General features: G+C 39.2%; 1 protein-coding gene across 17 annotated transcripts in view; it reads left to right on the top strand.

Moving 5' to 3' along the window:
- Positions 1-24713, top strand: part of EIF4G3 (eukaryotic translation initiation factor 4 gamma 3) — a 271653-nt gene that overhangs the window by 230300 nt on the left and 16640 nt on the right. For 16 of the 17 annotated variants that reach the window (XM_053921191.1, XM_053921193.1, XM_053921192.1 and 13 more), the window contains 8 exons: positions 2447-2540; positions 3900-4017; positions 7428-7648; positions 9599-9717; positions 13069-13241; positions 18469-18594; positions 19987-20068; positions 21878-21976. In XM_053921191.1, coding sequence (XP_053777166.1) covers positions 2447-2540; positions 3900-4017; positions 7428-7648; positions 9599-9717; positions 13069-13241; positions 18469-18594; positions 19987-20068; positions 21878-21976 — 1032 coding nt within the window. The remainder of the gene's footprint in view (positions 1-2446; positions 2541-3899; positions 4018-7427; positions 7649-9598; positions 9718-13068; positions 13242-18468; positions 18595-19986; positions 20069-21877; positions 21977-24713) is intronic. The other variant, XM_045190607.2, reaches the window with a different exon arrangement.

Here is a 24713-nt window from a genome sequence, read left to right as displayed (position 1 = left end):
CATTTTGTTTAGTTCTTTTTCTGGAGTTTTGATGTGTTTTTTCATTTGGGCCATGTTCCTTTGTCTCCTCATTTTGGCAGCTCTCTGTGTTTGTTTCTGTTTACTAGGTATAGATGCTATGACTCCATGCCTTGGTAGCAAGGCCTAATGTAGTAGGTGTCCTGCAGGGTTCAGTGGCACAGCCTTTCCTATCACTGAAGCTGGGTACTTGAGGCGCATCCTTCATGTGGGCTGAGTACACCCTTCTGTTGTAGATGAGCCTTGGTTGCTGTTGGCAGGTCAATGGGAGGGACTTTCCCAGGCCAGTCAGCTGCAAGGACTGGCTGTGACCACTGACCACTGCCCTCTGCCCTCTGTGGAGTACCAGCTGTGCAGGGGCAGGTTTGTGGTGCTCTGACGAGGTCTGTAGCTATCCACTGGGTGTCTAGGCTCTGGGATTTCCTGGGTGGTACAGGCAAAGTTCAGCCCCCAGCTGTGTTCCGCCCCAGGCCACTCTGTATGAGCTACGAAGAAATCTGCTGATGGCTGCTGCTTATGCTGGGCTTGGAGGTTTCCAGGCGAAGTGAATCTGTGGACCTAGGCTGGCTGCTGCTAGTGCTGGGCCTAGGGCCACTTAGCAAGAGGTACAGGGACTAGAGGCTCTCTGAGGCCAGCTATGTCTTGTTCAAGAGAATTTAAGAAATTGTAAAGCATAAGCCAATACCAGTCATCATATGGAAAAGCCACTGTTAACAGTTTGGGTGAGGCGGAGCCTCAGGGGATCTCCAGGGCAGGGTTAGGGACAGTGTTAGCCAGTTTGATGGAGTCTCAGATATGACACTCCTCTGCTGGCCCTGTGGCTCTGTGGAGAGAGCATTCAGAAGACGGACAGTGGCCTCTGCCCGCATTTCTGTCTGGGAGAAAGCTGTCCCCCAGCTCTTGCCTTGATGCCAGACACTCCAGTTCCTCCCCATATGCCACTGGTGCCTTTCAAGCTTCTACCCCAATGCTGGAGCTCAGAGGGAGTGAGGCTGAGTAAGTTCATGTGTGGGTTCTTTAAGAGGAACTACTTGGGACTCCAGAAGTCTCTTCCATTAACTTAATCCCCACTGGTTTTTATAGCCAGAAGTTATGGGGTCTTATCTTCCTGGCACTGGAACACTGGGCTGGGGGGCCTGTTGTGGGGTTGGGACTTCTCACTCCTGAGATATCCCTCTGGAATTTTTATCCACCACACGTGGGTGTGGAACCAGCCCATTCCAGGTCTCCACCTGTCCTACCAGTGTGGATGGCTGTGGTTTCTTTAATTCCATAGTTGTTGGATTTCCATTCCTCTTGATTTCTGATGGTTCTGAGTGATGGTTCTTCCATAGTTCAGTTGTAATTTTGATGTGGTTGTGTGAGGAGGCGAGCCGTGTTTGCCTACACCTCCATCTTGGCTGGAAGTCCTCTGCCCACTTTTATTTCCCGCAAGAGAGGGTTTTAACCAAGATCTTATGTTTAAAGAATTACCCCAACATCAACCCCAGTACCTTTGAAAATTTTATCCGTATTTAATAATAACATTTGTTTATTTTTTAAGTATTGTTTATAGATATTATAAAAAAGAATTATTTCCTTAATATTTTGAAGAATATATAAATTGCTTTTAATTAATTTATCTATATTCAGATAGTATACTATACTTTAAATAAGTGTCCTAGATAAAGTTCAAAGCCGTTAAACAAACTCATTGGTAACTAAGAGAGATTTGTGTGAAAGCATGTCATGTAGTAACACAGTACTTCCAGAATACAATAATACCTTTGTTACCAAGAGCTGTATTACAGCCTTTTGTGTTGTATGTGTTTTAATTTGTGTTACATTGTAATTCTGTTCACTTGCACCAAAAATGTGCGTGGAAGATTAAACCTGAAAGATAACAGAGAGTTTATTTCCCAACATTCTATTCTCATTTTTCTTTTTCCCCTTTATTGACTATTCCCATTCCCCCTCTCCATCCTTAGCCCCAGCTCTATTAGGCTTCCCTAAAATGTGAAATCTTTGTCTTTTGACATATTCTCTTATAATCATATGGAAGGATTAATGAGTTAATTTTGTAGTATTTTTGTATTCCTTTTTTTTTTTTTTTTCCTTAAATCGCTGGGTATCATTATACAAGAGGAGCCATTAGACATTGCGTACATGTGATAAACTGGCACACCGTTTTACAGGACTTCAGTGCATTCTCCAGACCGCCTACTGGTTTCAAATTGTGTTGCGTGGAAGCTGTAATCCAAGGAAGCGCTTTACAGGCCACAGGAATCCCACTTTAACATGAACAGCTCCAATTGATGTTTCTTAAATCAGCATTCCAATCCAAATTTTGTTTCTAAAATTGTTTCTGTCTGGGAGAAATTTTCTTTGAAAAAGAAAACCATTCTTCTAGATTATTTCCTAGAATTTACTCTTGTCAATTATGTTACAGCCCACAATTGATGAGAAAATTCAGCTGGTACCCAAAGCACAGCTGGGCAGCTGGGGAAAAGGCAGCAGTGGTGGAGCAAAGGCAAGCGAGACTGGTAAGCAGGGAGTGTCCCTTCTCGGTAAGCTGGCTGTGGTCCTTCAGCATTCGCCTTACAGACACTCCCGCCATCAAGTGGTAATGATTTTAGTCAAGGATCTGTAGAGGAATTGTGCCCAAACTTACCGGCAGCCCTTTCTGACATTATTTCCTCCTCAACAATGATTCTTAGGTGTTTTAAATTTTTTTTTTTAAATTTTAGTAGGTAGGCTATTTTAAGACTTTAATCTCTTAGGGACCTTTGTTGTTCACAAACTCAGTATAATTACAGAAACTGCTGGGAGCCCAAATGAAAAGGCAGACTCGCAATTACTGAGAAAAAGGATGTTAATACCCAGCGCATTTAATTTCAGGTGTTGTAAAAAAAAATTAGATTAAAATAGCTTTTCAGATATTTTACCAAAAGTCGTATTTTGAAAAATTTGACCTTAAGACTGCAACGCTTGGACCATCACATCTTAAATGTAAAGTGTGTTTGGAGAAGCATATCTTAAAAGCTGAAGAAGCCCAGTGGAAAGAATAAAAACTTCATTATTAACCTTCTTTCCATATTTCCTTTCTAATACATAATTTTGACCTTTTCTTTAAATTAAAACAATTTGTTATTCATTTAAACCTACATGCATAATTCTGCATAAATAAGATCATAACATTTACATTAATTCCCTTTTTAAGTGAAATACAGTTGACCTTGAAACAACTTGGGGCTTAGGGGTGTCTCACCCCTACCCCATGCAGTTGAAAATCCATGTATAACTTTCGATTCTTCAAAACACCAGCTGTACCTTGGTAACCATGGGGGATTGGCTCCAGGACCCCCCACAGACACCAGAGTCCTGGAGGCTCAAGTGCCCTGTATAAAATGGTCGGTGCAGACAGTCATCCCTCCACATCTGTAGTCCCCCAGTCAGGTATTTTAAATAAATACCTTTAAGTGAGTTTACACCCAAAAAATTGGGTGTAAATAAGTACAGGTATTTATTTAAAAATCCGCGTATAAATGGACACACAGCTCATCAAATCTTGTTCATGGGTCGACTCTATTTGTTTTTCCTTGTTCCATCCTTCCCCTGTTAATCACTCTTACCCCCTTGCTGTACTTAGGATAATTTAATGTTCTTAAAGGAGCAAAACCGAATCATTGTAATGAGTGAAGATTTCTAATTATTTTTTTCCATATAACCTCTTTCTAACGCTCTGCTTATCAGAATATGGTCTGTGGACCAGGAGATGGGCATCACCTTGTCAGGCTTGTTACAAATGCCTAGTCTCAGGCCCCACTCTAGGGAGACAGATGGGTTAGATGCTGCATTTTAGTCACGTGATTTGTGCTTTTTTTAATCCTCAACACATATAGATGCCTTACGGTCAAGTGCTTCCAGTTTAAACAGATTCTCTGCTTTGCAACCTCCAGCACCCTCAGGGTCTACATCATCCACACCTTTAGAGTTTGATTCCCGGCGGACCTTAACCAGGTAAGACGTCTGTGTGCGTAGTAACTTAAGACTTACCTGCTTGTCACTATGTCTGTCTGTCAGTCTGTCTCTCTCTGTCTCACACACAGATGCCCACACAAATTACGATGATAATCCTTATGGATGGATTCCTATCATCCCTAAGGCTGATTTCCTTTCTTTTTTTCCCTTTAATCTTCACATTCTATAATTTCCAAGATGAGAACAAAATTGGGTGGTAGATTTGGGATGGGGTTGAAAGGAAGGGTAAGTTAGTCTGGCAAATATGTAACGGTTTGCTCCATAAGAAAGACTGACCCAAAAAGTCCTAGAGTTGAAATGAGAGGACTTCCTGCCAAGACAGAGGTGTAGGTAGATACACTTTGCCGCTCTGCACAACCAAAAGAAGGACAACAACAAATTTAAAAACAAAAAATAACCAGAACTGCCAGAAAATCAAACTTTATGGAAATCCAACAACCAAGGCATTAAACAAGAAACATTCATCCAGACCAGTAGGAGGGGCTGAGATGGGCAGCCAGGGTGGAAAGGACTCGTGGCAAGGCAGCAGCTGGTGGAGTGGTCCGTTCCATATTTGTGTGTGGATAAACCAGGAGGAATAACTAGGGAGCAAGACATACTGGGAAACGCAAGGTTCCAAGTGAGGGAACACAAGCCCTCAAAAAACCTATGACTGTAAAAATTAGTGGGGGTTGAGGCAGAAGGAGAAATTACCAGCCTCACAGAAGAATTCGTTGGAGAGACCCATAGGTTCCTAGAATGTACACAAAGCCACCTACCTGGGAATCAGCACCAGAAGGGCCCAGTTTGCTTGTGGGCAGCAGGGGAAGTGACTGAAAGCCTGCCCAGAGCTGAGCGAGCAGCATTGTCCCCTCTCAGGCCCCTTCCCCACATACAGCACCACAACGCAGCTATGTGAGTTGCCCTGCCCTGGCAAATACCTAAGGCTCCGTCCCTTACTACATAACAGGTGTGCCGAGACAAAGAAAACTTGGGCCTAATGAAAGAACAGATCAAACCTCCAGAAAAAATACAACTGACTGATGAAGAGATAGCCAGTCTATGGGATGCAGAGTTCAAAACACTGGTAATCGGGATGCTCACAGAAATGATTGAGTGTGGTTGCAAAATAGAGGAAAAAGTGAAGGCTATGCAAAGTGAAATAAAGGAAAATGTACTGGGAACCAACAGTGACAGGAAGGAAACCTGGGCTCAAATCAACAGTTTGGAGCAGAAGGAAGAAATAAACATTCAACCAGAACAGAATGAAGAAACAAGAATTAAGAAAAGTGAGGAGAAGTTTAGGAACCTCTGGGACAACTTTAAACGTTCCAACATCAGAATCATATGGGTGCCAGAAGGAGAAGAAGAAGAGCAAGAAACTGAAAACTTAGTTGAAAACATAATGGAGAATTTCCCTAATATGGCAAAGGAAATAGATTGCAAGGAAGCCCAGGAAGCTCAGAGTCCCAAAGAAGTTGGTCCCAAGGAAGCTCACACCAAGGCACATCATAATTACATTACCCAAGATTAAAGATAAGGAGAGAATCTTAAAAGTGGCAAGAGGAAAGGAGACAGTTACCTACAAAGGAGTTCCCATAATTCAATCAGCTGATTTCTCTACAGAAACCTTGCAGGCAAGAAGGGGCTGGAAAGAAGTATTCCAAATCATGAAAGGCAAGGACCTACATTCAAGACTATTCTATCCAGCAAAGATATCATGTAGAATGGAAGGGCAGATAAAGTGCTTCCCAGATGAGGTCAAGTTAATGGAGTTCATTGTCACCAAGCCCTTATTATATGATATGTTAAAGGGACTTATTTAAGAAGAAGATCAAAAATATAAGCACTAAAATAACAACAAACTCACAACTATTAACAACTGAACCTAAAAAAAAAAAAAAAAAAACAACAGAAATGAACTAAGCAAACAACTAGAACAGGAACAGATTCACAGAAATAGAGATCATATTGGGGGTTACCAACGGGGAGGGGGAGCAGGGATGAATGGGGGAAGAGGTACAGGGAATAAGTAGCATAAATGGTAGGTACAAAATAGACAGAGGGAGGGTAAGAATAGTATAGGGAATGGAGAAGCCAAAGAACTTACATGTATGACCCATGGACATGAACTAAGGTGGGGGAATGCTGGTGGGAGGGCCAGTACAGGGCAGAGGGGGATAAAGGGGAAAGAAAAAAGACAACTTTAATAACATAATCAATAAAATATATTTTTTTAAAAAGTCCTGGAGTCTGTGTAGGACTCTCCAAGCTAATGCCTCAGGATGCTCTAGATTAATTTAGCAATCTCAAGTGTGGGAATTAAAGGATATGACCGCCCATCCACACACTTCTCTATCACACTGCTCAAATTATATTTGAGGTTGGCTTTTATTTTTCACTACTATGTATCCTACACTCTTCCTACTTTCCTTTTTGTAGGATTCATACAGTCAAGTGTTCTGTTGGTTAGTAACTCCAGAGAGTGGATGAGGAACTGTAGTATAGTGACAGAGAACAAAATTTTTAATATAAGCGCCTTTAGAGCTGAAGTTTCTTTTTGCTCTCAAACTTTTGTTTTTATTATTGTGATGTTTGGTGAGGTAGACTTTCTAACCTATGTCGTCATTCCCTTGCCACTGGAAACAACATATGCTTAGCACAAGTCAGCTTTCTACTGATGGCCTGGATTGTCATGAGCACCAGAGGTGCTGTCGGGGTCTTCGTGGCTCTTTGATCTGACATCAGTTCCCCCCAGTGACCCTGCTTTTTGAGAGTGTATGTTTTTTCACAGTGGTTAGACTGTCGTTACGCCTCTACCTCTTCCCTCTTCTCTCCCTTTTAACTAATTTGCTGCTTCTGATCTGCCATGGGTAAGGAGCTGTTTGTCCAGCTGGTTAGAATCAACAACTAAATAGGAAAGTAGGAAGATTCTCTCTTAAAATGAATAAAGTGTGTGATGTTGGATATTCCAAAGTTACTTCTACCTGGTTCTCAAATATTTTCCGTGTATTTGAAGTTTCTGAATGAATAACGTGTATAATTTCTAAGATAGTGATATGTTGTTTGGTATTCTGTTTCCCTTTTACTCATTTAGTTCACATACTCATTACTGTCCTAAAAGATTTTTAAAAACTAAATCAAGGAATTGTCATAGTCATTATAAATCTTTAAGTGGTATCTCTTTAACATTTAAGAGAAAAGTGAAGGCTATCCTAATGTTCTCTTTAAAGCACTGATTTTACTTGTTTTTATAAGTAGTTACACTTAGAATCTAATTGGCGCCTCACACATCTAAAGTTTTATCAAAACTATTCTGCATACTTGAGAAAATCTTAGTGTTACTTTATAGTTTAAATGCATAGGAGGTGGGAGTCTTTCTTTTGAAACGTGTTATTTTGTCCTTTAAGTCGTGGAAGCATGGGCAGAGAGAAGAATGACAAGCCCCTTCCCTCTGGAACAGCTCGTCCAAACACGTTCATGAGGGGCGGCAGTAGTAAGGACCTGCTAGACAATCAGTCTCAGGAGGAGCAACGGAGAGAGATGCTAGAGACCGTGAAACAGCTCACAGGAGGCATGGATATGGAAAGGAACACCACTGAGGCTGACCGGAACAAATCCAGGGAGTCAGGTGAGAGACTTTGTATGAACCCATATAGATGAAGATTTGGGCCTGCATATTGGAAATAAAACTATGAGGGAGGTCTTGTGCCTGAGTTGAGTTCATGACAACAGCACACTCAGCAGCACCTTAAAAGTTTAACAAGCACCTGGCAGGCTGGATCAGTTGGTTAAGCATTGTCCCGTGCACCAAAAGGTTGGGGGTTCCTTCCCCAGTCAACGCATAATACCTAAGTTGTGGGTTTTATCCCATCGGGGTGCGTATAAGATGCAGCCTATCAATGTTCCCCCCCTCTCTCTCCTTCCCTCCCTCCCTCTCTTCCTCTCTCTCTCCCTTCCTCTCTTTCTAAAAATCAATAAACATATCCCTGGGTGAGGATTTTTTTTTAAAAAGTTAAAGGGCATCCTCATAGTTTTGTAACATCAGTCTCACTCCCCAGGTAGCCCTTAGTTCAGCAATTTGTAAATTCTTTTCTTTCTCTGTCAGTATGATGATGGTGGGGTCCTCTTGCTGTACGTTAAGCAATCTGAATTTCTTACACATTCCCTAAATAACACCCCACTGTGTATGCTTTTGTAGAGCCCCTCAAACGTATGGAAATTCTGACATTGAGCCACTGCAAGGCAAACCAAAGAGAGAGTATCAGATTGTCTTGTTGCGTTTATCTTCCTTGGTAACCTCTGTGGGTTTTGTGTATGTTTAGCATGTATGTGCTTAGAGGAATGACTCAGATGATGCTCTAAAAATTGCTTCATGTGTTTAACCTGTCTGTGTTTCAGGTTCCTTGTTCATTACATGGGGATAACAGGTGTAGGGTTATTGTGAAGATTAAATGACAGGTCAATAAATGTAACTACTGAGAATGTTGTCTGCTATATACAAAGTTTTCAAAATGTAGTAGAGGTCATGATGAAGGCGATGAAAATAGTTGAAAGATCATTTTTAGCATCTTGTAATTCTTAATCTTGAAGTAATAGTGGTGGTTTATAACATCTTTACAACTCTCAATTTGTTTTACTGTGTAAATTGTGTCTTCTAACTATAGTGTCTAAATGGATTTCAGAAACAAGTTGAAATGTCTTCTCCCAATGGATGCAGACTTCAGATCTTTCAGCTTTAAGGATATGTAGCTTTCCTATCTGTGTTAGGTATTTTGGGAACATAATAAAATAGGGCATGAAAACAACACGTATAGTGAATAATGTTGCACAGCTGCCCTATGCATGTTTATGGTCTCAGTCATTTAGCCAGTCAGCACGTACACACTGAGCAGCTAGTGACTTCTGGGCAAGCGTTCCCTGCTCTCATCCTTCAATCTGCTGCATCAGGAGGAACCTTATCAACTAGTTCCACAAAATACATATAAGTACAAACTGAGAAAAATGCTATGAGGGAAGGGATCATAGTTCTAAGGATCACTTGAACTATCTAGAATTGACACAGAGGGATATCAGGGAAGGCTTCCCTAACTTGAAGGAGCAACAGGAGTTCAAATAGGTTTGTAGGGAGGGACAGTATGGAATAGAGGAAGAGCATTTCAGATGGGAAGTACCATGAGCAAAATAGTAATAGGCAGAACCACGTCGTGTTCTAGCAGTTGCCAAAGGCCAGCGCAGCTAGAGCTCTGTGCACAGCTGTGCAGGCCTCCTGTGCTTTTCATCATTGAAGCAATGGAGAGGAGTCAAAGTACAGAAATGGACACAAAGATTTAATTACAAACATTTATCATATTCCTATATCCTTTTAATTGTTGTGGATCACGAAATTACTTAAGTATATTTTAAAATGAATGTTTCTGTATTCTGCTTTTAGGTGTCTTGCTTTGTCAAATTTGTCTATTTTTCATGCTTTTACTGGAAAAAAAGTGACATAACATGTAAACATGATCAACCATGATCCCACCACTTTAATGATAATTTTTGTCATTTTTACTTTCTCTCTTTGTTTAAACCTCACTAGTAGTGAAACCAGAAATTCCAACAACATCAGCCTCTGACAAGCCTTCATTGTCAGAAGAGGAAATAGAGAGGAAGTCCAGATCTATCATTGATGAATTTCTACACATTAATGATTTTAAGGTAAATGAATTTAAAACAACAACAATAGAATAAGCCCTGTGACAGAAACAGTAACTTGATGCTGGCCTAAGGCAGTTGTCATGGTGAACCGATGACACTTAGAGTGTGTGACCAAGTCCAGCACAGTTCAGCTTGCACAGCTCTGATGACTTTCTGCCAAGGACCCTCTTGTGAATTGATACTGTGGATCGCAAGGTCACGTGGCAGGAGGCAGCAGTGGGTACCTATCCATCCCCACTGTGCGGTGATCGTACCATAACTCATGATTTTTACAGACAGTTTACCACCATTCTTATGTTAACTTTACAGTGTGTCTGACGTTACTTTTTCTTTATTTCTTAAGTAGAAAACCGAGTCACAAAGGAGTAAAGCAATGTGCCAGGGTTGGACAGCCTAAGTAAACATTTCAAGTCACAGCTTTGCATTTGCCCTCCTTTAACCCTGGCCTTCTCTTTCATCTTCATTTTAAGATGTTAGCAAATATGAGAGATACTCTGCTTGACTTCATATATTCTAGTGGCAGAGAGTGACCACAAATAGATAACCCCACAAATACATATTTTAATTGTAGTAATAAATAAATACTAGTGGAACTATTTAGGATCTTAGGAGAGATTGTGTAATGGGACCTAATTTAGGGATCTGGAGTAAGCAAACACTTTTGTCAGATATATTAAGTAATTTTGCTTTAACATATACAATTGATTCTTTCAAGTTTGCATGTTCCCTTAACAACCTAGTTATAATCTGCTTTCCAATTAAAAAATCATCTTGGTTAGCTATAGCCCAGCCTTCTAAAAACCTCAAGCTTTGAAATTGTCCAAAATTCAGAAGTAGGGAAAAGTTTGATGATAAGCAAGTTGGAGAGGAATACTTTGCAGAAGCCCTTGAAAACACAGCAGAAATAAATGAACATTAACAGAAAAGAGCCAACGATATACTTTATATACTGTGATTTGTTAGAGTCTTAGAAAGTGAGTATTGTTGTAAACTAGCAGCACAGCTTTTTTCTTGCATGAAAGTAGAGAAATGTGAAAGACCCAGAAAGAGGAAAGGCTAAGAAAGATGAAGAGCAGAGACAATAAGGAAGTAAGCAGTGAAGAATGGCTTTGGAAATAATTTGAATGGTGTACAAAGTAAGTGAGCAACAGATACTTTGAAAGAGGAAGTGTGTGACTCTGTGATGAGCTAGAGATACCAGGGAGAGAAAGACCTTAGTAAACAAGTGCAGCAAGAGGACCCTTTGAAGCATCATTAGTCCTAGATCAGGCCTACAGTGTGGAAGGGAGTTCCTACAATAGGACTCAGGAATTTCATTTTGTGATGTACAGAACAGCTCTGCTGCAGAGTGGCCGTAAGGACCAGGTAATAGTGTCAGACATAGTGAGGTCTTACTAGGTGCTAGGTGCCGTTATTCACATTTTATATGTATTTATTTAATTCTCATAATACTTCCTGGTGTTATTACTGTCTTTTTATGGATAAGGAAACTGAGAAGTAAAGATGTAAAGTAACTTGCTCTGGGTTAGAGTGCTGATAAGTGGCAGACTCAGTATTCAGAGCCAGCCTGCTAGCTCTAGAGCATAAACTATACTGCATCTTAGTACCTTCAGGGTATTACAGAGCCCATCCTAAGGAAGAGGTTTCTTCCTAACATCTCCTATTATTATTAACAGTAGTACAAATAAATATTTATTGAGCCTTGTTTTGTCCTTGGTAGTGTTTCAAGTGCTTTTATATACATTTTATATTCAATTCTCACTGTAACCTTATAGTAGGAAGTCAAGGTTGAGAGATAAAATTATGCTCCTAAACTCACAACAGTGACAGGGCCAGCATTCAAACCTACATTTGTCTAATGCCACAGCCTGTGTTTTTAGTCTCTTTACTGAGTACCGAAATGTGCCGGCCACATCTCAGGAACTACTGCCTAGATACACTGTAGTGTATGTAGTGAGCAGCCTCGTCTGTTTTTATGGGTGTTTTAGTGGGAAATACACACAAAGCTGCCTTAAAGACAGGTAATAAATAAATAAACAACTACAAAAGAGCAATGTCTCCATGCAGAGAAGTAAAAGTAAGTGATACGAGAGCCAGTGGACGGGCAGTCACACAGACTGTAGATGTCATTTCAGCTGAGCGCTCAAACACGAGGAAAACCAAACCGTGAGAAGATCAGGAAGGAGTGCATGATTATGAACTGCTGTGACATTAGAAGTATTATGATATGCAGATTCAGTGACCAAATGCCCACTGGTAGACACTTAATCACTTCCGTTTAAATACTGAGGATTGAACACTTGGATTCCTTTCCACTTCGTCCTGAAAAGGCATTATGATGGTGATGACGCTATTAAAATGGGGCCAAACCCCGCGAGGATAAGAAGCACAGGTAATAGAGAGCAGCAACATTCTGGAAGGTAGAAATTAGGAGGATGAGTGATAATTTGTTTGGAAGACCACAAATGTGCATGAGATGCAGATGGAGCTGGAAACCGAAGGTTTTTTGGTTAAAAGTATCTGTAAGAAACAGTTTTACATGACAGCCTGGCCTGAATGTTTCAAAAATGCCAATGTCATAGGACAAAGAAGAGGGAAAGGACTGATCTAGATTAAAGGAGTCAAAGGAGACATCATGACCTGTGACGTCGGGTTTTTAATTGGACCCTAGAACAACAAAAAGCTATGGGCTTCCCTTCTCACATGCGTCTTCCCCCTTGGAAGAGCCAGTCTCTTCAGAGCCGAAACCACAGGACCTTATACTCAAAGCTGAGACAGTTGAGAGCAGGGCTGTGTTAGTGAGTCAGCTACCCCCAGCGCCACAGGCAGCGGACCTGACCAAATCACCCCAGGGTGAGGAGCACTTAACAAGCCCCTCCCCCCAAGAACTTCGTAGTTCTTAGTACTTAAGCTAACCGTATTAAATCTCCTGTGCAAGAAGACCTGTCTCGTTGAAGGTTTTGTAAACATTAACGTACCCCAACAGAATGACCTCAGTTGCCATTTTAAGTAAGGCCTTTGAATCATGACATTGAATTTCTGTTTCACAATACGCCATTTTCAGTTTTTTAAATTATCATGAAATGGGTAAACATTGTATAGAAAAATACATTTTGACTCTGGCCATTTGAGTGATCTTTAATAAAATTGTTAACCTAAACACATTAGCTTTATAAAGACACTTCTTTTGTTTTTAAATAAGACTTACATTGCCCATATCAGCCTGCATTTCACTGAGCTGTGTTAACGTTTTAAAAATTGTATGTCATAAGTACAAGATTTTAAATTTATTTTAACCCTCTGGTAATGCTGTCTAGCTTTGGGGTAAGCTCTTCTTTGCTGTGCGAACAGGAAGCCATGCAGTGTGTGGAGGAGCTGAATGCCCAGGGCCCGCTGCATGTGTTCGTGAGAGTGGGGGTTGAGTCCACCCTGGAGAGGAGCCAGATCACCCGGGATCACATGGGCCAACTACTGTACCAGCTGGTGCAGTCGGAAAAGCTCAGCAAACAGGACTTTTTCAAAGGGTCAGTATCCTCCTCAAGAGTGGTATTTATTTATTAGACCCTTAAGTTCATTTTAAAAGTACATTATCTATTAAGTTTTTAGCTTTTTTTCATAGATTAAAAGTGTGTCTGCTATAATATGTTGATGTATAATATTGATAATATGTTGGTTGGTATGATGACATTTGTAGACTGTGCTAGGGCATCAAGATTATCTTCTGTTTTTTTTTTAATATCTTATTGTTAGACCTATGTTGTGATGTAAGTAAGGTAGCGAAGACCCCTTAACCTTGGGGAAACCGAGGCCTCATCAGCCTATTTACGTGTAAACTCTTGGATATTCTTTCAGGAAGAAAACTTTTCTTTGTGAAAAAAATTTTTGAAAAATTGACTTAAACCCAAAAGCCTTAAATCTTTCAAAAACCTTGGTTATTTTGGCCAGGAAATGCTTGTGTGTCCATGTTAGCCCCATGGGAGGATATGTAATTCCAAGTCATTAATGATGGAGTCTACTCCAGGTTGGTTTCACTATGATTCGCATAGATGGCTAGTTTGGTGAAGCCCGGCTGTCACTGGTGTTGGATCCTCATTTCTGGTGTCTCTGTGAGACGCCATCGTCACAAGCGCATGGATTAGGTTCTTTGTGGTACAGCCACAGAATCTCACCCAGGCTTAGGCTCTGACATCAATATTTAGGGCTAAAACTGCCTATGGTAAAGAGTTTAGTTTAGGATCCATGTTGTACAGTATAAACATACAGTCACAGTCATCACTGTTAGTGCTTACTCTCTAAGGGAACAGGAAGTAAAACCTCCTGAGGGCTGAACGTCAGATCTGCATCCCCCATCTCACGCTGACTCAGAGGATATGCTCATCAAGTGGAGTTGCAGTAAGAATTCTGCACTGTTTATTTTGCTCCTTATAAGTCTTTTTGCCAAGCTCGTGATGTATTCTTGCACAGTCCGTGTGCATGTGGTGAAATGCCACTGTGAATCTTTCAGACATGCTCAGCCTCTTAGAACGGTGTGACCATTACGTTCCACGGTTAATGTACTTAGCAATAATTTCTCATTTGAGTTTGTGATGAAAGAGGGCATTGTCTTCAAGGTTCTGAAAAATGTGTACTTGCCCCTACAATCATTAGAAAGTTGTGTTTCAGCAATAAGCTAGATTTCTCTGAATGCAGTGACTGACTGTATTAAGGCCATATGACCCAGTTAACTTAATAAAAAAACTTTGGCAAAAGTTGCCGTGATTGTTGGCCTTTAAGGCCAGGATGGTTTCCCAATCTTAAAAGAGAAATACGTTGTTCACTCCGCTAACCAGCCAGTATAAATAGTAAGAGTAATGAGGGGATCCACACCCTCACAAAGAAATCGAGGTCTGCCCCTGGCCAACTTGAAACTACAGTTTCAAGCCTCTAGAAACTACATTCACAGTAACTATCATTACTAGTTTATAACTAAATTGGTTTTTACCTAGATATTGTGATATATTCGCCATAAAATTTTGGAAATTAGAATGCTGGATTATTATTTATTATTTTATATCTCTTCAAACTATGCTCAGAAGTTAATTCATATCTAGAAAGACTCCAGGAAGTGTAGTGTAGCTTCACCAGCTTTAATTGAACTTGGGAGGTGCTAGCTGGGTTTCTAGGCTGTCTCGGGCATTTACATTTCCCTTTGTGGATTCCGTTGAGGAAAAAGTGTCAGCAGTCATGGTCTCCACACTTTCATTGTTTTTGGTGGTGGTGCTGCTGCTGCTTATGCTGCTGCTGGCAGCACTACCGTAACCATAACCATTTATTTAGACTAAAAATGAAACGAACACTTCTAGGTCTCAGTAACTACTTCATCTTTCTCTATTTTTACTTCCTTGTGCAGTGGCTCCAGGCCTCGCTTTTAATACTAAAATAGACCCGAAAGGCCATCCTGAGACCAAGGCTTGACGAAAACCCCCATTCCTCCCTAAAGGGAGAGGCCTGGCAATTATTTCTAAGATAGAAACGAACTGATGGTGTAGTGTCATCATCCACAAAGAGGCTTCTTGCAAATAGATCCGTTTCCCAGTTACTTCACAACCCCAAGTTATACGTAGTTCACACTGTCCAAAGAGGCCAGCTCATTGGAACCAAGAAACTCCCTAAGTCTTTTGTCTCTTTGGTCTTAGTATGTGAAGGTTTCTGTTGTCGCACAGCATTGCCGGGGACCATCTGAGGTTAGCTTACTTAGACGCAGCTGCTGTCCAGGTGCCAGCTTTTGAGCAGTCATTGAGGCAGTGATTCTGGGAAACAGAAAGTAGAAGGCCTCCAAGTTTACTGGGCCCTGACCAGCCAACTCATCTTCCACTTCTCCTACAGTTCCTTCATATTTAAGGCATGCAGTGCTACTATATATTAAGTTAGATTAGACAGAAGCTTCAAGTAGGCTCTTTGTGTCGGGGTGTTTATAAATAAAGTTTAGATCCTTTGGAATTTTCCTTATGAGGTGCTGTATCAACTCTGAGCATACAGTTGCCATATATAAAGCTCATCTTCACAAAGGCAATGTCAAGCCATCCTCTTAGAATTTTCAGTACTTGAATCTGAGTGCTTTATGATGTAATTCAGGTAGGTAGGTAGATAGGTAAATGCATTTCAAGCATTGTTGATACAGTTATTAGGTATCACGGCTTCAGAAGTCACCTTTTTTAAAACTGTCTAGTAAAGGTAGTTGAGTACAGTTCTCTATTAGCCACGGAATTGGAATCACTTTAAAAGTTTAAGAAATGAAATCCAGGGTGGCAGAAATTGGAGTCGACAGTAAACACAAAATATGTGTCCTTCGGGAGGCTTGCTATATTAGTATTTCACTTTGAGAAGTATTTGCTGGAGAGGAAATTCTTATCTCCTCCTTGACTGCATTTTGGAACTTTTCTTGCCACTGTGGCAGTTCCACCTTGGTAAAAAGACAGGGTTCAGAGCTTACACACACATGCAGGCGAAGTTTCAAATGCAGAATTGCAGAGGTCTAGTTAACAATGAAAACCCTATTTGCTCACATAGGTAGGTAGGATCTAGTTTAAATAGTATTTGTTGTAGTGTTCCTTTGACGATGATACTGCAGGGTAAGAAGGCTTTTTATCTTTTATTTCTCTCTTTTACCTGTAGCTAGATACTTAAAATTACTTACAATAATCCTTGATCAGTGTGATTTTTAGAAATCTTTACTCTTTCTTCCATGTTTATCTACAGCCAAATTTCCATTTTTATTTAGTTGTCATAATTGTGGAAGATGCTACTGACAATGCCATTTCTGACTGTACTAGATTATTTTGCCTTTTTAGCAGATTTCTGATCAGACCTTCACTGAATTTTTTAAATTCCAACTTTTAACCATGCACTCCTTTCTTCAATTAAATTTTAGGCAGGAACTCAGTATACAAAATAAATAAATAAAAGTAGATCTCCTGTAGTTGAAATCAGGAGAGAATGCCTGAAGTCCCACCTGTGGACCCTAGCAAAGTGCAGGCATGGTCGCTGCATACCAAGCAGCAAGGGTGTGGTATAGCTGTTTCCTTCATTCAGCCAGCGGAAAATGTGTATTACGCAAGGCACTGTTAAAGGCTGTGTAGTATAGTAGTCCGAGACTACTGTGTGTGGGAGCTTCTACACACCTAGGATTTTTCTTTGAAAAATCACACAAAGGGATTTAGGAACTTTAAACCTGAAAACAAGTATCTCTTCTTTTATCAGGCTTGTTTTATGGAAATCCTATATGTTCAGCCAAATAGGCCTTTTTTTTTTATCAGCAGTATGGATTTGACTGATTGTGTTCTACAAACACTCCCATGACTAACGGAGAAGTAGAAAACCAAGGCAAAAATGCGGGTATCTTTTAGTTGTAATATAGGATGAAAATAGCAGTAGACATACTGCTGAAAGGCAGAGTGGCTGCAGTCATGGGCTCATGGGCTCATTAAACAGCTTAATCTATGCCACGAACCCATGGAACATGGATGGGCATTATAGGGTGATTACCCCAGAAATCCTGGAGTCCATCTAGATTATGGTCCATTAGTAGCACATTAACTGAGCTGGAAGTCTACACATAATGAGAGAATAGTCAAGTATCTGTTGTATTACAAATAGATGACAAATAATTGCAAGCTGGAGGGTCAGAAAGTTGGCATTAGGAATTCCTGAAGCCCAGGGTTGGATAAAGTGGCTAATCTGCGAACTGTTTGGAAATGGCACCTGCAGAAAGGTTACTGTGCCGTCTAGTGGTGTTTCTATGTGCAGAGATCTGAAAGGATATGAACACAAATACTGCCTGTCCGTGGCTCCTTCATTCATTCTTTCCTTTTCTTAGACTCTGTGTATTTCCTTGTAGTTATGCATGTGTCTCCTGTAGTTAAATTTACTTTTGTTTTTGTACTTTTTAATATGTTATATGTAGGATGAATTAACAAAGTCTTACTTTGTTTTTATAATTCTAAATGAATAGCTATGCTGTTGAGCCTAAGGAAAATTGTGCTGATATTTTGTATTTTATTTTCATAAGTATTATATTCAAATCCCATTTATTTCACTTCATATTGAGAAATACTTCATAGCATGAGAGCTTGAAACCATTAACTTTTCTTTAAGATACAACAGTTGGTAGCACGTCGTAATGATGATGTTATTAGTAAAGCTGTCAGACTCTTATATCCGTCCATTTTTCCCCCATTGTAACCTCCTCAAGGATAAGGATTTTTGCCTTTTCTTCTCTTTGTGTGGTCTTTATTAGGTTTTTAGTCTGTGCTTCTGGCTGACTCAGAGGATATGATACTCAACTGTGATGAACTCTTTATAATGTGGGATTAAATTGATAGCTGTTCCCCCAGAATTTCACAGGGCTGCCTCATTTTCATCATTTAAATCTTTCAATGTCACCTCTCTACAGAGGTATTTTCTGACCCCTGTCTGTACTGGGATATCCTAGTCCCGTAGTTCGTGTTCTTCAGAGTATCAGCTTTTAGCCCGTGCCTCAGAGTGTTGTCCTGTCTGCAAGGATGCTTTTTCGTCTGTGCTCTTCTCTCTGTCCCCACACTAATGTAAAGCTCTCTGAGAGCAAGAGCCGGTCACTTTATGCCTAGAACAGTGCCTAACATAGCAAATGCTTAACAGGTATTTATTTCTTTGCCAACTGAGTTTTGACCTCTTTATTTAATCTTAACTTTTGAATTACATTTGCATGTGAATTTTTTTCCTGTTCTTTTTTAGTTTTGCAGAAACGTTGGAATTGGCAGATGACATGGCCATTGATATTCCCCATATTTGGTTGTACCTTGCTGAACTGGTGACCCCCATGTTGAAAGAAGGCGGAATCTCCATGAGAGAACTTATCATGTAAGTTGTTCTTGTTTCTTTTGATGCATATCAAGTTACACTGATGCAAAACTCATCAGCTGGCCTTCTAGCATAGTGCTGTTCCCTTGTGCAGCAATTTTCAACCTTTTTCATCTCATGGTGCATATAAACTACTGAAATTCTGCAGCCCACCGAAAAATATATTTTTCACCTATCTGATAAAAATAAATAGAATTTTGATTCATTCATACTGGACAAGTATTGTTATGTTGGCTGTAATTTTTTTTTTTTTTATTTGACAGTCTAAGAGAAAGGAGGTCAGTGCCTCTAACTTAATAGAGTATTGCATATTTTTAAAATTCTTGGTGGCACACGGGTTGAAAACCACTGCCTTAGTGCCTCTGGAGAGTCTTAGATGCAGCTGTGACTCTGTAAGACTTCTAATTTTACTATAAAAATGTTACATGGGGATATGATAGCCATGTGGTCTGTTGAGGTTAGCAATGATTATAGATTTGGCTCCGGAATCATGTAACTAACTAGAAAGTGATTTTGCTCCTGGAAACTTAATGCTGACCTGACTTTTATGTCTGTCGTTGCTCCAGTGTTGTGACACCTTATCAGACCATGACACCTGTATAGTGCATGCTCAGGTTGTAATACAAGGAACTGAGGTCTCAGGCATTCCTAAATTTGGGCATGAGTAGGAAATTATTGCTACATTGTATAGACTAGTGTTTCCCAAGAAATTGTTCATTGAGACAGACTCTGCACACTGCTGTATCCCTTTCCTTTGACATTCACAGAGTAAATTATAGCACATTCAAGGTTATGAGAATCCTACAGTAAAATGCAAAATGTAAAAACTATTCAGGTTTGTGTCGTTGACATTGCCTCACTTAATTGACTGTACAGTATTTTTTTTTAGGAATGATAATTGGTACCCTGTAGAATATAGTTTGGGAAGAACTGATTTAGACTATGAAAAAATAGGTTCCTTTCTGTTTCAGCGGTATTCTAAAAAAGGTGGAGGGGGCTTCCTTTCTTAAAAACAGTTAATAACTAAGCTTCACACCTCTTTGTTATCTAAGGTGCTTTTCTCCTTTCAGCTTAAAGTGGGGTTTATGTAAATAAATAGATTATTAAGTGAGACTGATCCTTGCAACTGCTTCTATCACTGAAGCAGTTAAAGAAAAAGGCAAAAATTAGGAATTCTAAAGTTCCTTTGCAGCTTCTCCATGAAGCATAAAATGAACCTGAAGTTTCTGAACTACTTCTGTTGAAAATTACTTCTAGTATGTAGTGGATTTGGCTTGCCCAGTATTACTTAGGTTGTAAAGTATCTGTTCTTTTGGCACACATCGTTTGCCTGCTGTTTTAGAACAGAGAGTGTGTTCTGAGATACTTAATCACTACTCCTATCTTTCACAGAGAATTTTGCAAACCTTTACTTCCTGTTGGAAGAGCTGGGGTCTTGCTTTCTGAAATATTGCACCTTCTATGCAAACAAATGGTGAGTGTTAAACTGAGTGTCAGACTCAACAGCATATTAGGAAGGGCAGTGATTTTGACCTTGGGTTATTGGTAAATAGCTTAGATATCACTGTGCAAGTAATTTCTGTTTCCTTTTATTATTTGAAAAAAAGAGCGAGGTCTCTGTTTAAATCTAGTTTCTTCCAGGGGTGTATTTGGCCTTCTGTTCACTAGTAACTTGGAAAAGAAGTACCTATTCTCAACTAGATTTAATATAACTCTTAAACATTTCAAGATATGTTTTATTTGTAACCACTGCTTTTATCTTTTCTTGAAACAAAATGGCTGCATTATTTATACTTTTTAATTGATTTCAATGAAAACTCCACCTCTTTCCAAGAAAGAAACAGGATTCATAAAATGATTAATTTTATTATTTTTGGATTGTGGGCTAGGTAATCCAATTAGAAATAGGTGGTAAAAATGATTCTGCAAGATTGTGAATTTCTGTCTTAAAGTTAAATTTATTTTAGTGTAATAAATACTACATAATTCTCTGCAAAGTTCTGAGCTAAGATCTTAGTCTACAAAGATAACTAAACCTTAAAAGAATTTATAAACTGGAGAGGAAAATAGACAAGTCTAAACCAATAGTTTCAAAGGAGTGTGGCAGGTGCTATATTAGAGGTCTTAGGGGTTTGGTTTGGGAAAGGGGTGTGCAGTCCCAAAGGTGATGTAACACCTGGGGTCAAAGATGCCAAAACAAAACAGAAGGCAGGATGAAAATTCTGGAGTGATTTCTGACTTATTCAAACCAAAGCCAAAAATACTGAGATGATAGATTTCATTGTTTTATAGGCATTGATTTTAAAAATTCAGTATTTTGTTTCCTTCTGTATTATATTTGTGTAACAGTTATTCACAGATAGGTAGGTATACTAAATAGCCTGGACTTTAGTTCTAGTCGATTATCTCTTTATTATTAGTACTCTTTGCTTGCTAGCACTAAAATTTTTATTGAACCTCAATTTGGAGATCCAAAATTCTCTTCTCTCCTACCTGACTTTAGTCCTTACTTAAAATTCAAATTCTTGTTAAGTTTTATCTGTAAAAACTAAAGTGAAATTCTCATAGAGCATAAACTCTGCAGTGAGACAGCCTGAGTTTAAATCCTGACTCTACCAAGTTACCAGCTATGCCTTGGGCAAGTTACTCTATGAAATAATTAGTACATATTCCATCGATGACAGCTACAGCCTCAAACCCTGACATTTTCCTTTGTCACTGTGACTTTATTCAAGCAGCAGACTTGCCCCTCCACTAACAACAGCTCTTCTCTATTTCTTGGGTTCGACCTGTGCTTCTTTTCCCTTGAAGTACTTCGCATATCTGATTCAGGAGCAACAGCTTTTCTTGGCCCTTCTCGTGTGAGCAGCATAGTGGTGGTGTGCTGTGAAGGGGAAGGCCAGTGAGGCCTGCTGAGTAGCTTTCGTGGCAGATGCACACAGCACTTTCTAGGAAAAGGGACAGTGTTGAATCTGTAAGCCCAATGCATGGTCTCTTTTTCGGTGATTATATTCATAAATTCTAGGTCCCAGCTTGCAGATCCCCAGGTTAGTCATCCAGTGAAAGAAATTATTAACCCTTGAACAGCCATTCAGCCATTCACCATTATGTTTACATACATTCAGACATCTCAGTTTCTATGCTACGAGTCCTAAGACATTAACTTCATATCTGCAAGGAAAGGTTTTTTTTTTTCCAGATTTTTCAGTCTTAACAGTTAAGCAATCTGTTTTTTCTCTTGCCAAAGTAAAAGTAAATGGATTTTGACTTATTTCTATTTCAGAGCCATAAGAAAGTGGGAGCTTTATGGAGGGAGGCTGACCTCAGCTGGAAGGACTTTTTGCCAGAAGGGGAAGATGTACATAATTTTCTCTTGGAGCAGGTACGTAAGAACAAGACTTATCCCTTCCTGTTTGATAGTACGTATTTTTAACCATGGTTGGGAATATATGTATGTGAAGGACCAATTTAATGTATGTACACACTTTTGATTGCACAGGTGGTTGGTGCCCCTAACCTCTCTGTTCTTCAAAGGTCAACCATAGTAGGTCTGTATTATAAAAGAAATGAAGATGATTTCCTTGATATTCTAGTTATTAAAATTAAACCAAAATAGGAGTCATGGTCAGGATGTCACTTTAAGCCCACTTCAACTCTGCATTCATTAGCTATAAATAAAATAATAAAATTTAAAAGACTTAGTCACACACACACAAGACAAGCCAGAGGGAGGGGACAGGTAGAGGGGGGCAAAGGGGAAAAAATTCAGAAAACTATAATAGCATAAATAATAAAATATAATTTAAATAAATAAAACCTAAAAAAAGAAAACAAGCTATATATCTCCGTGAACAAGAAATGAAATTCATAAGCCAGGTGGTAATAGGACTAAAGCTGCAAGTTGTCTGAGCTCTAGATTTGAAAGCAGTTAGAGACAACCAGAGTTATTTCTGTGGGTAACAGGTGCTAGAGGTCTTTTTTTTACAAGTTAGAGGATTGGGGGACAGGCTTACTGCATAAAATATACTTAAATACCATAAATAAATAAGTGAAAGGAAGGAGACACAGTCTTATAGCCAGAACATTCACTAGGCTGCCTACTGTCTGAATCTAGAAATTCACAAGGCAGAAGACCCGGTGGTCTATACAGCTGGGTGCTAGGAATTGTGAGGGTCAGGTGGAGGCAGCCATAAAAGTATTAGATCAAAAAGAGTGACTGAGAAAGAAAAAAAAAAATCTCTCAAAATGATCCTATAAATTAAAATCTTAAAACATGTAGAAAATTAAAGCTAAGACAGCCAACAAAATCAACAAAAGGAAAAAAAATCACTCTTAGGTAAAAAGGAAATGATAAAGCAATCTGAAAATGGCTTTAAAGTAAGTATATTGTGTTGGATAAAGACATCGCCTTAGGTTACTATGGATTTTAGCTTCCTTTTGATTGGTTGTAGTCTGGATATGTTAGGAGCACTCCTGAGACAACAATAAGAACCTACATAAAGCATAATTTATCTAGCATTGCTGGGCTAATAGAGTAGAAGAAATTTCCAAGGAACAAAAAGAATGAGGGGAGCCCTGGCCAGGTAGCTCATTTGGTTAGAGCATCATTCCAGTATACCAACGTTGTGGGTTTGATCCCATCAGGGCACATACAAAAATCAACCTTTAAATGCATAAATAAGTGGAATAACAAACTGATGTTTCTCTCTTTGTCCTTTCCTCTTTCTCTAAAATCAATATTTTAAAAAATTTTTAAGTAAGGGGATGAAATCTGAACTCTGGACCATAACCACATGGGAAGGGCATGCTGCCAATGCCATTACAAGTGCTGCCAGAGATCTTGAAAGAGGTCGAAATGGTCCCAAGTCCAATATTATCCTGGCTCCAAGAAGCAGACTGAAATCCACTTTGCAAAAACATTCTCAGCTTAGGTCTCCTTATTCTGTACAAATTAACGTTATCTAAATGTATGAGTTAACACGTAAGAGTTCATGTAACATACAATGAAATACGTAACCATGAATGAGAGTAAATAGCAAGTGCTAAATTTAGACCTAAGATAATGGAATTATTACTCAAAATATAAAATGACATGTTTTTAAAAAGGGAATCACAAAAATGAGCAAACAGGAAGAGACTAGTCAAAATAACTGGGCAAATTTTCAAAAGAAGAAGATACTACATACTAGATAGAATTATAAGAGATGTTAATGAGATTTAGGGGACAGAATGAGAAAGTCTAATGTGTGTCTAAGTGGAGTCCAAGTGGAGTCCTAGAAGGAAAAATAGAATGACTCATGAAGAGAAAATATTCGAGAGACTATGGCTGACACTTTTCCAGAACTAGTGAAATATATGAGTCTATATAAAAAGCACGTGTGTACCATACAGGGTAATTACATTTTAATGAACTGCATAATAGTAAACACAGAAGTTTTTAAAATAGCTAACAGGAACTAAGTAAGTTTATTACCTGCAAAGGACAAACAGACTTCGCTACAGCAACAGTGAAAGTCAGAAGGTGGTGGAACAATCTCAAAGTGTTGAGAAAATGTCAGTTAATCTAGAACTGCTTCTCCAACTAAACTAACCTTTAAGAATGAGGGCGACACATTTGGCAACTTAATAACACACTTCTGATTAACCCATGCATCAATCAAAAAATGGTAAAAGATAGAAAAAGTATTTTAAACTGAACAAAAATGAAAACACAACATATAAAAATTTATGGAATGCAACTAAAGCAGTACTTATAGTGAAACTTTTAGCACTGAACACCTGTATTTATAAAAGTAGGTCAAAAATCAGTGACCTCAGCTTCAACCTTACAAAATTACAAAGAGAAAAATATGAGAAATAAATAGAAAACAGTCAATAATAAGATGCAGAACTCAGTGAAACAAAAAGAATAGAGAAACGTCAATTAAGTCAAGTGCTGATTCTTTGGAAGATGAAATTGCTAAACCTCTGCCTAATAAGGAAAAAGAATTAAAAAGAGAAGGCACAAATTACCAATAAAAAGAATGAGAGAGGTAGTAACATTATGCAGGTTATATACATAATGAATAGAGAACTTTGTGATAATCTTTATGCCAATAAACATACCAGCTTAGTTGAGA

Source organism: Desmodus rotundus, chromosome 3 (genome assembly GCF_022682495.2).
Source record: "Desmodus rotundus isolate HL8 chromosome 3, HLdesRot8A.1, whole genome shotgun sequence".
Classification (NCBI taxonomy): Eukaryota; Metazoa; Chordata; class Mammalia; order Chiroptera; family Phyllostomidae; genus Desmodus; species Desmodus rotundus.
This window is presented reverse-complemented; position numbering and strand designations above follow the sequence as displayed.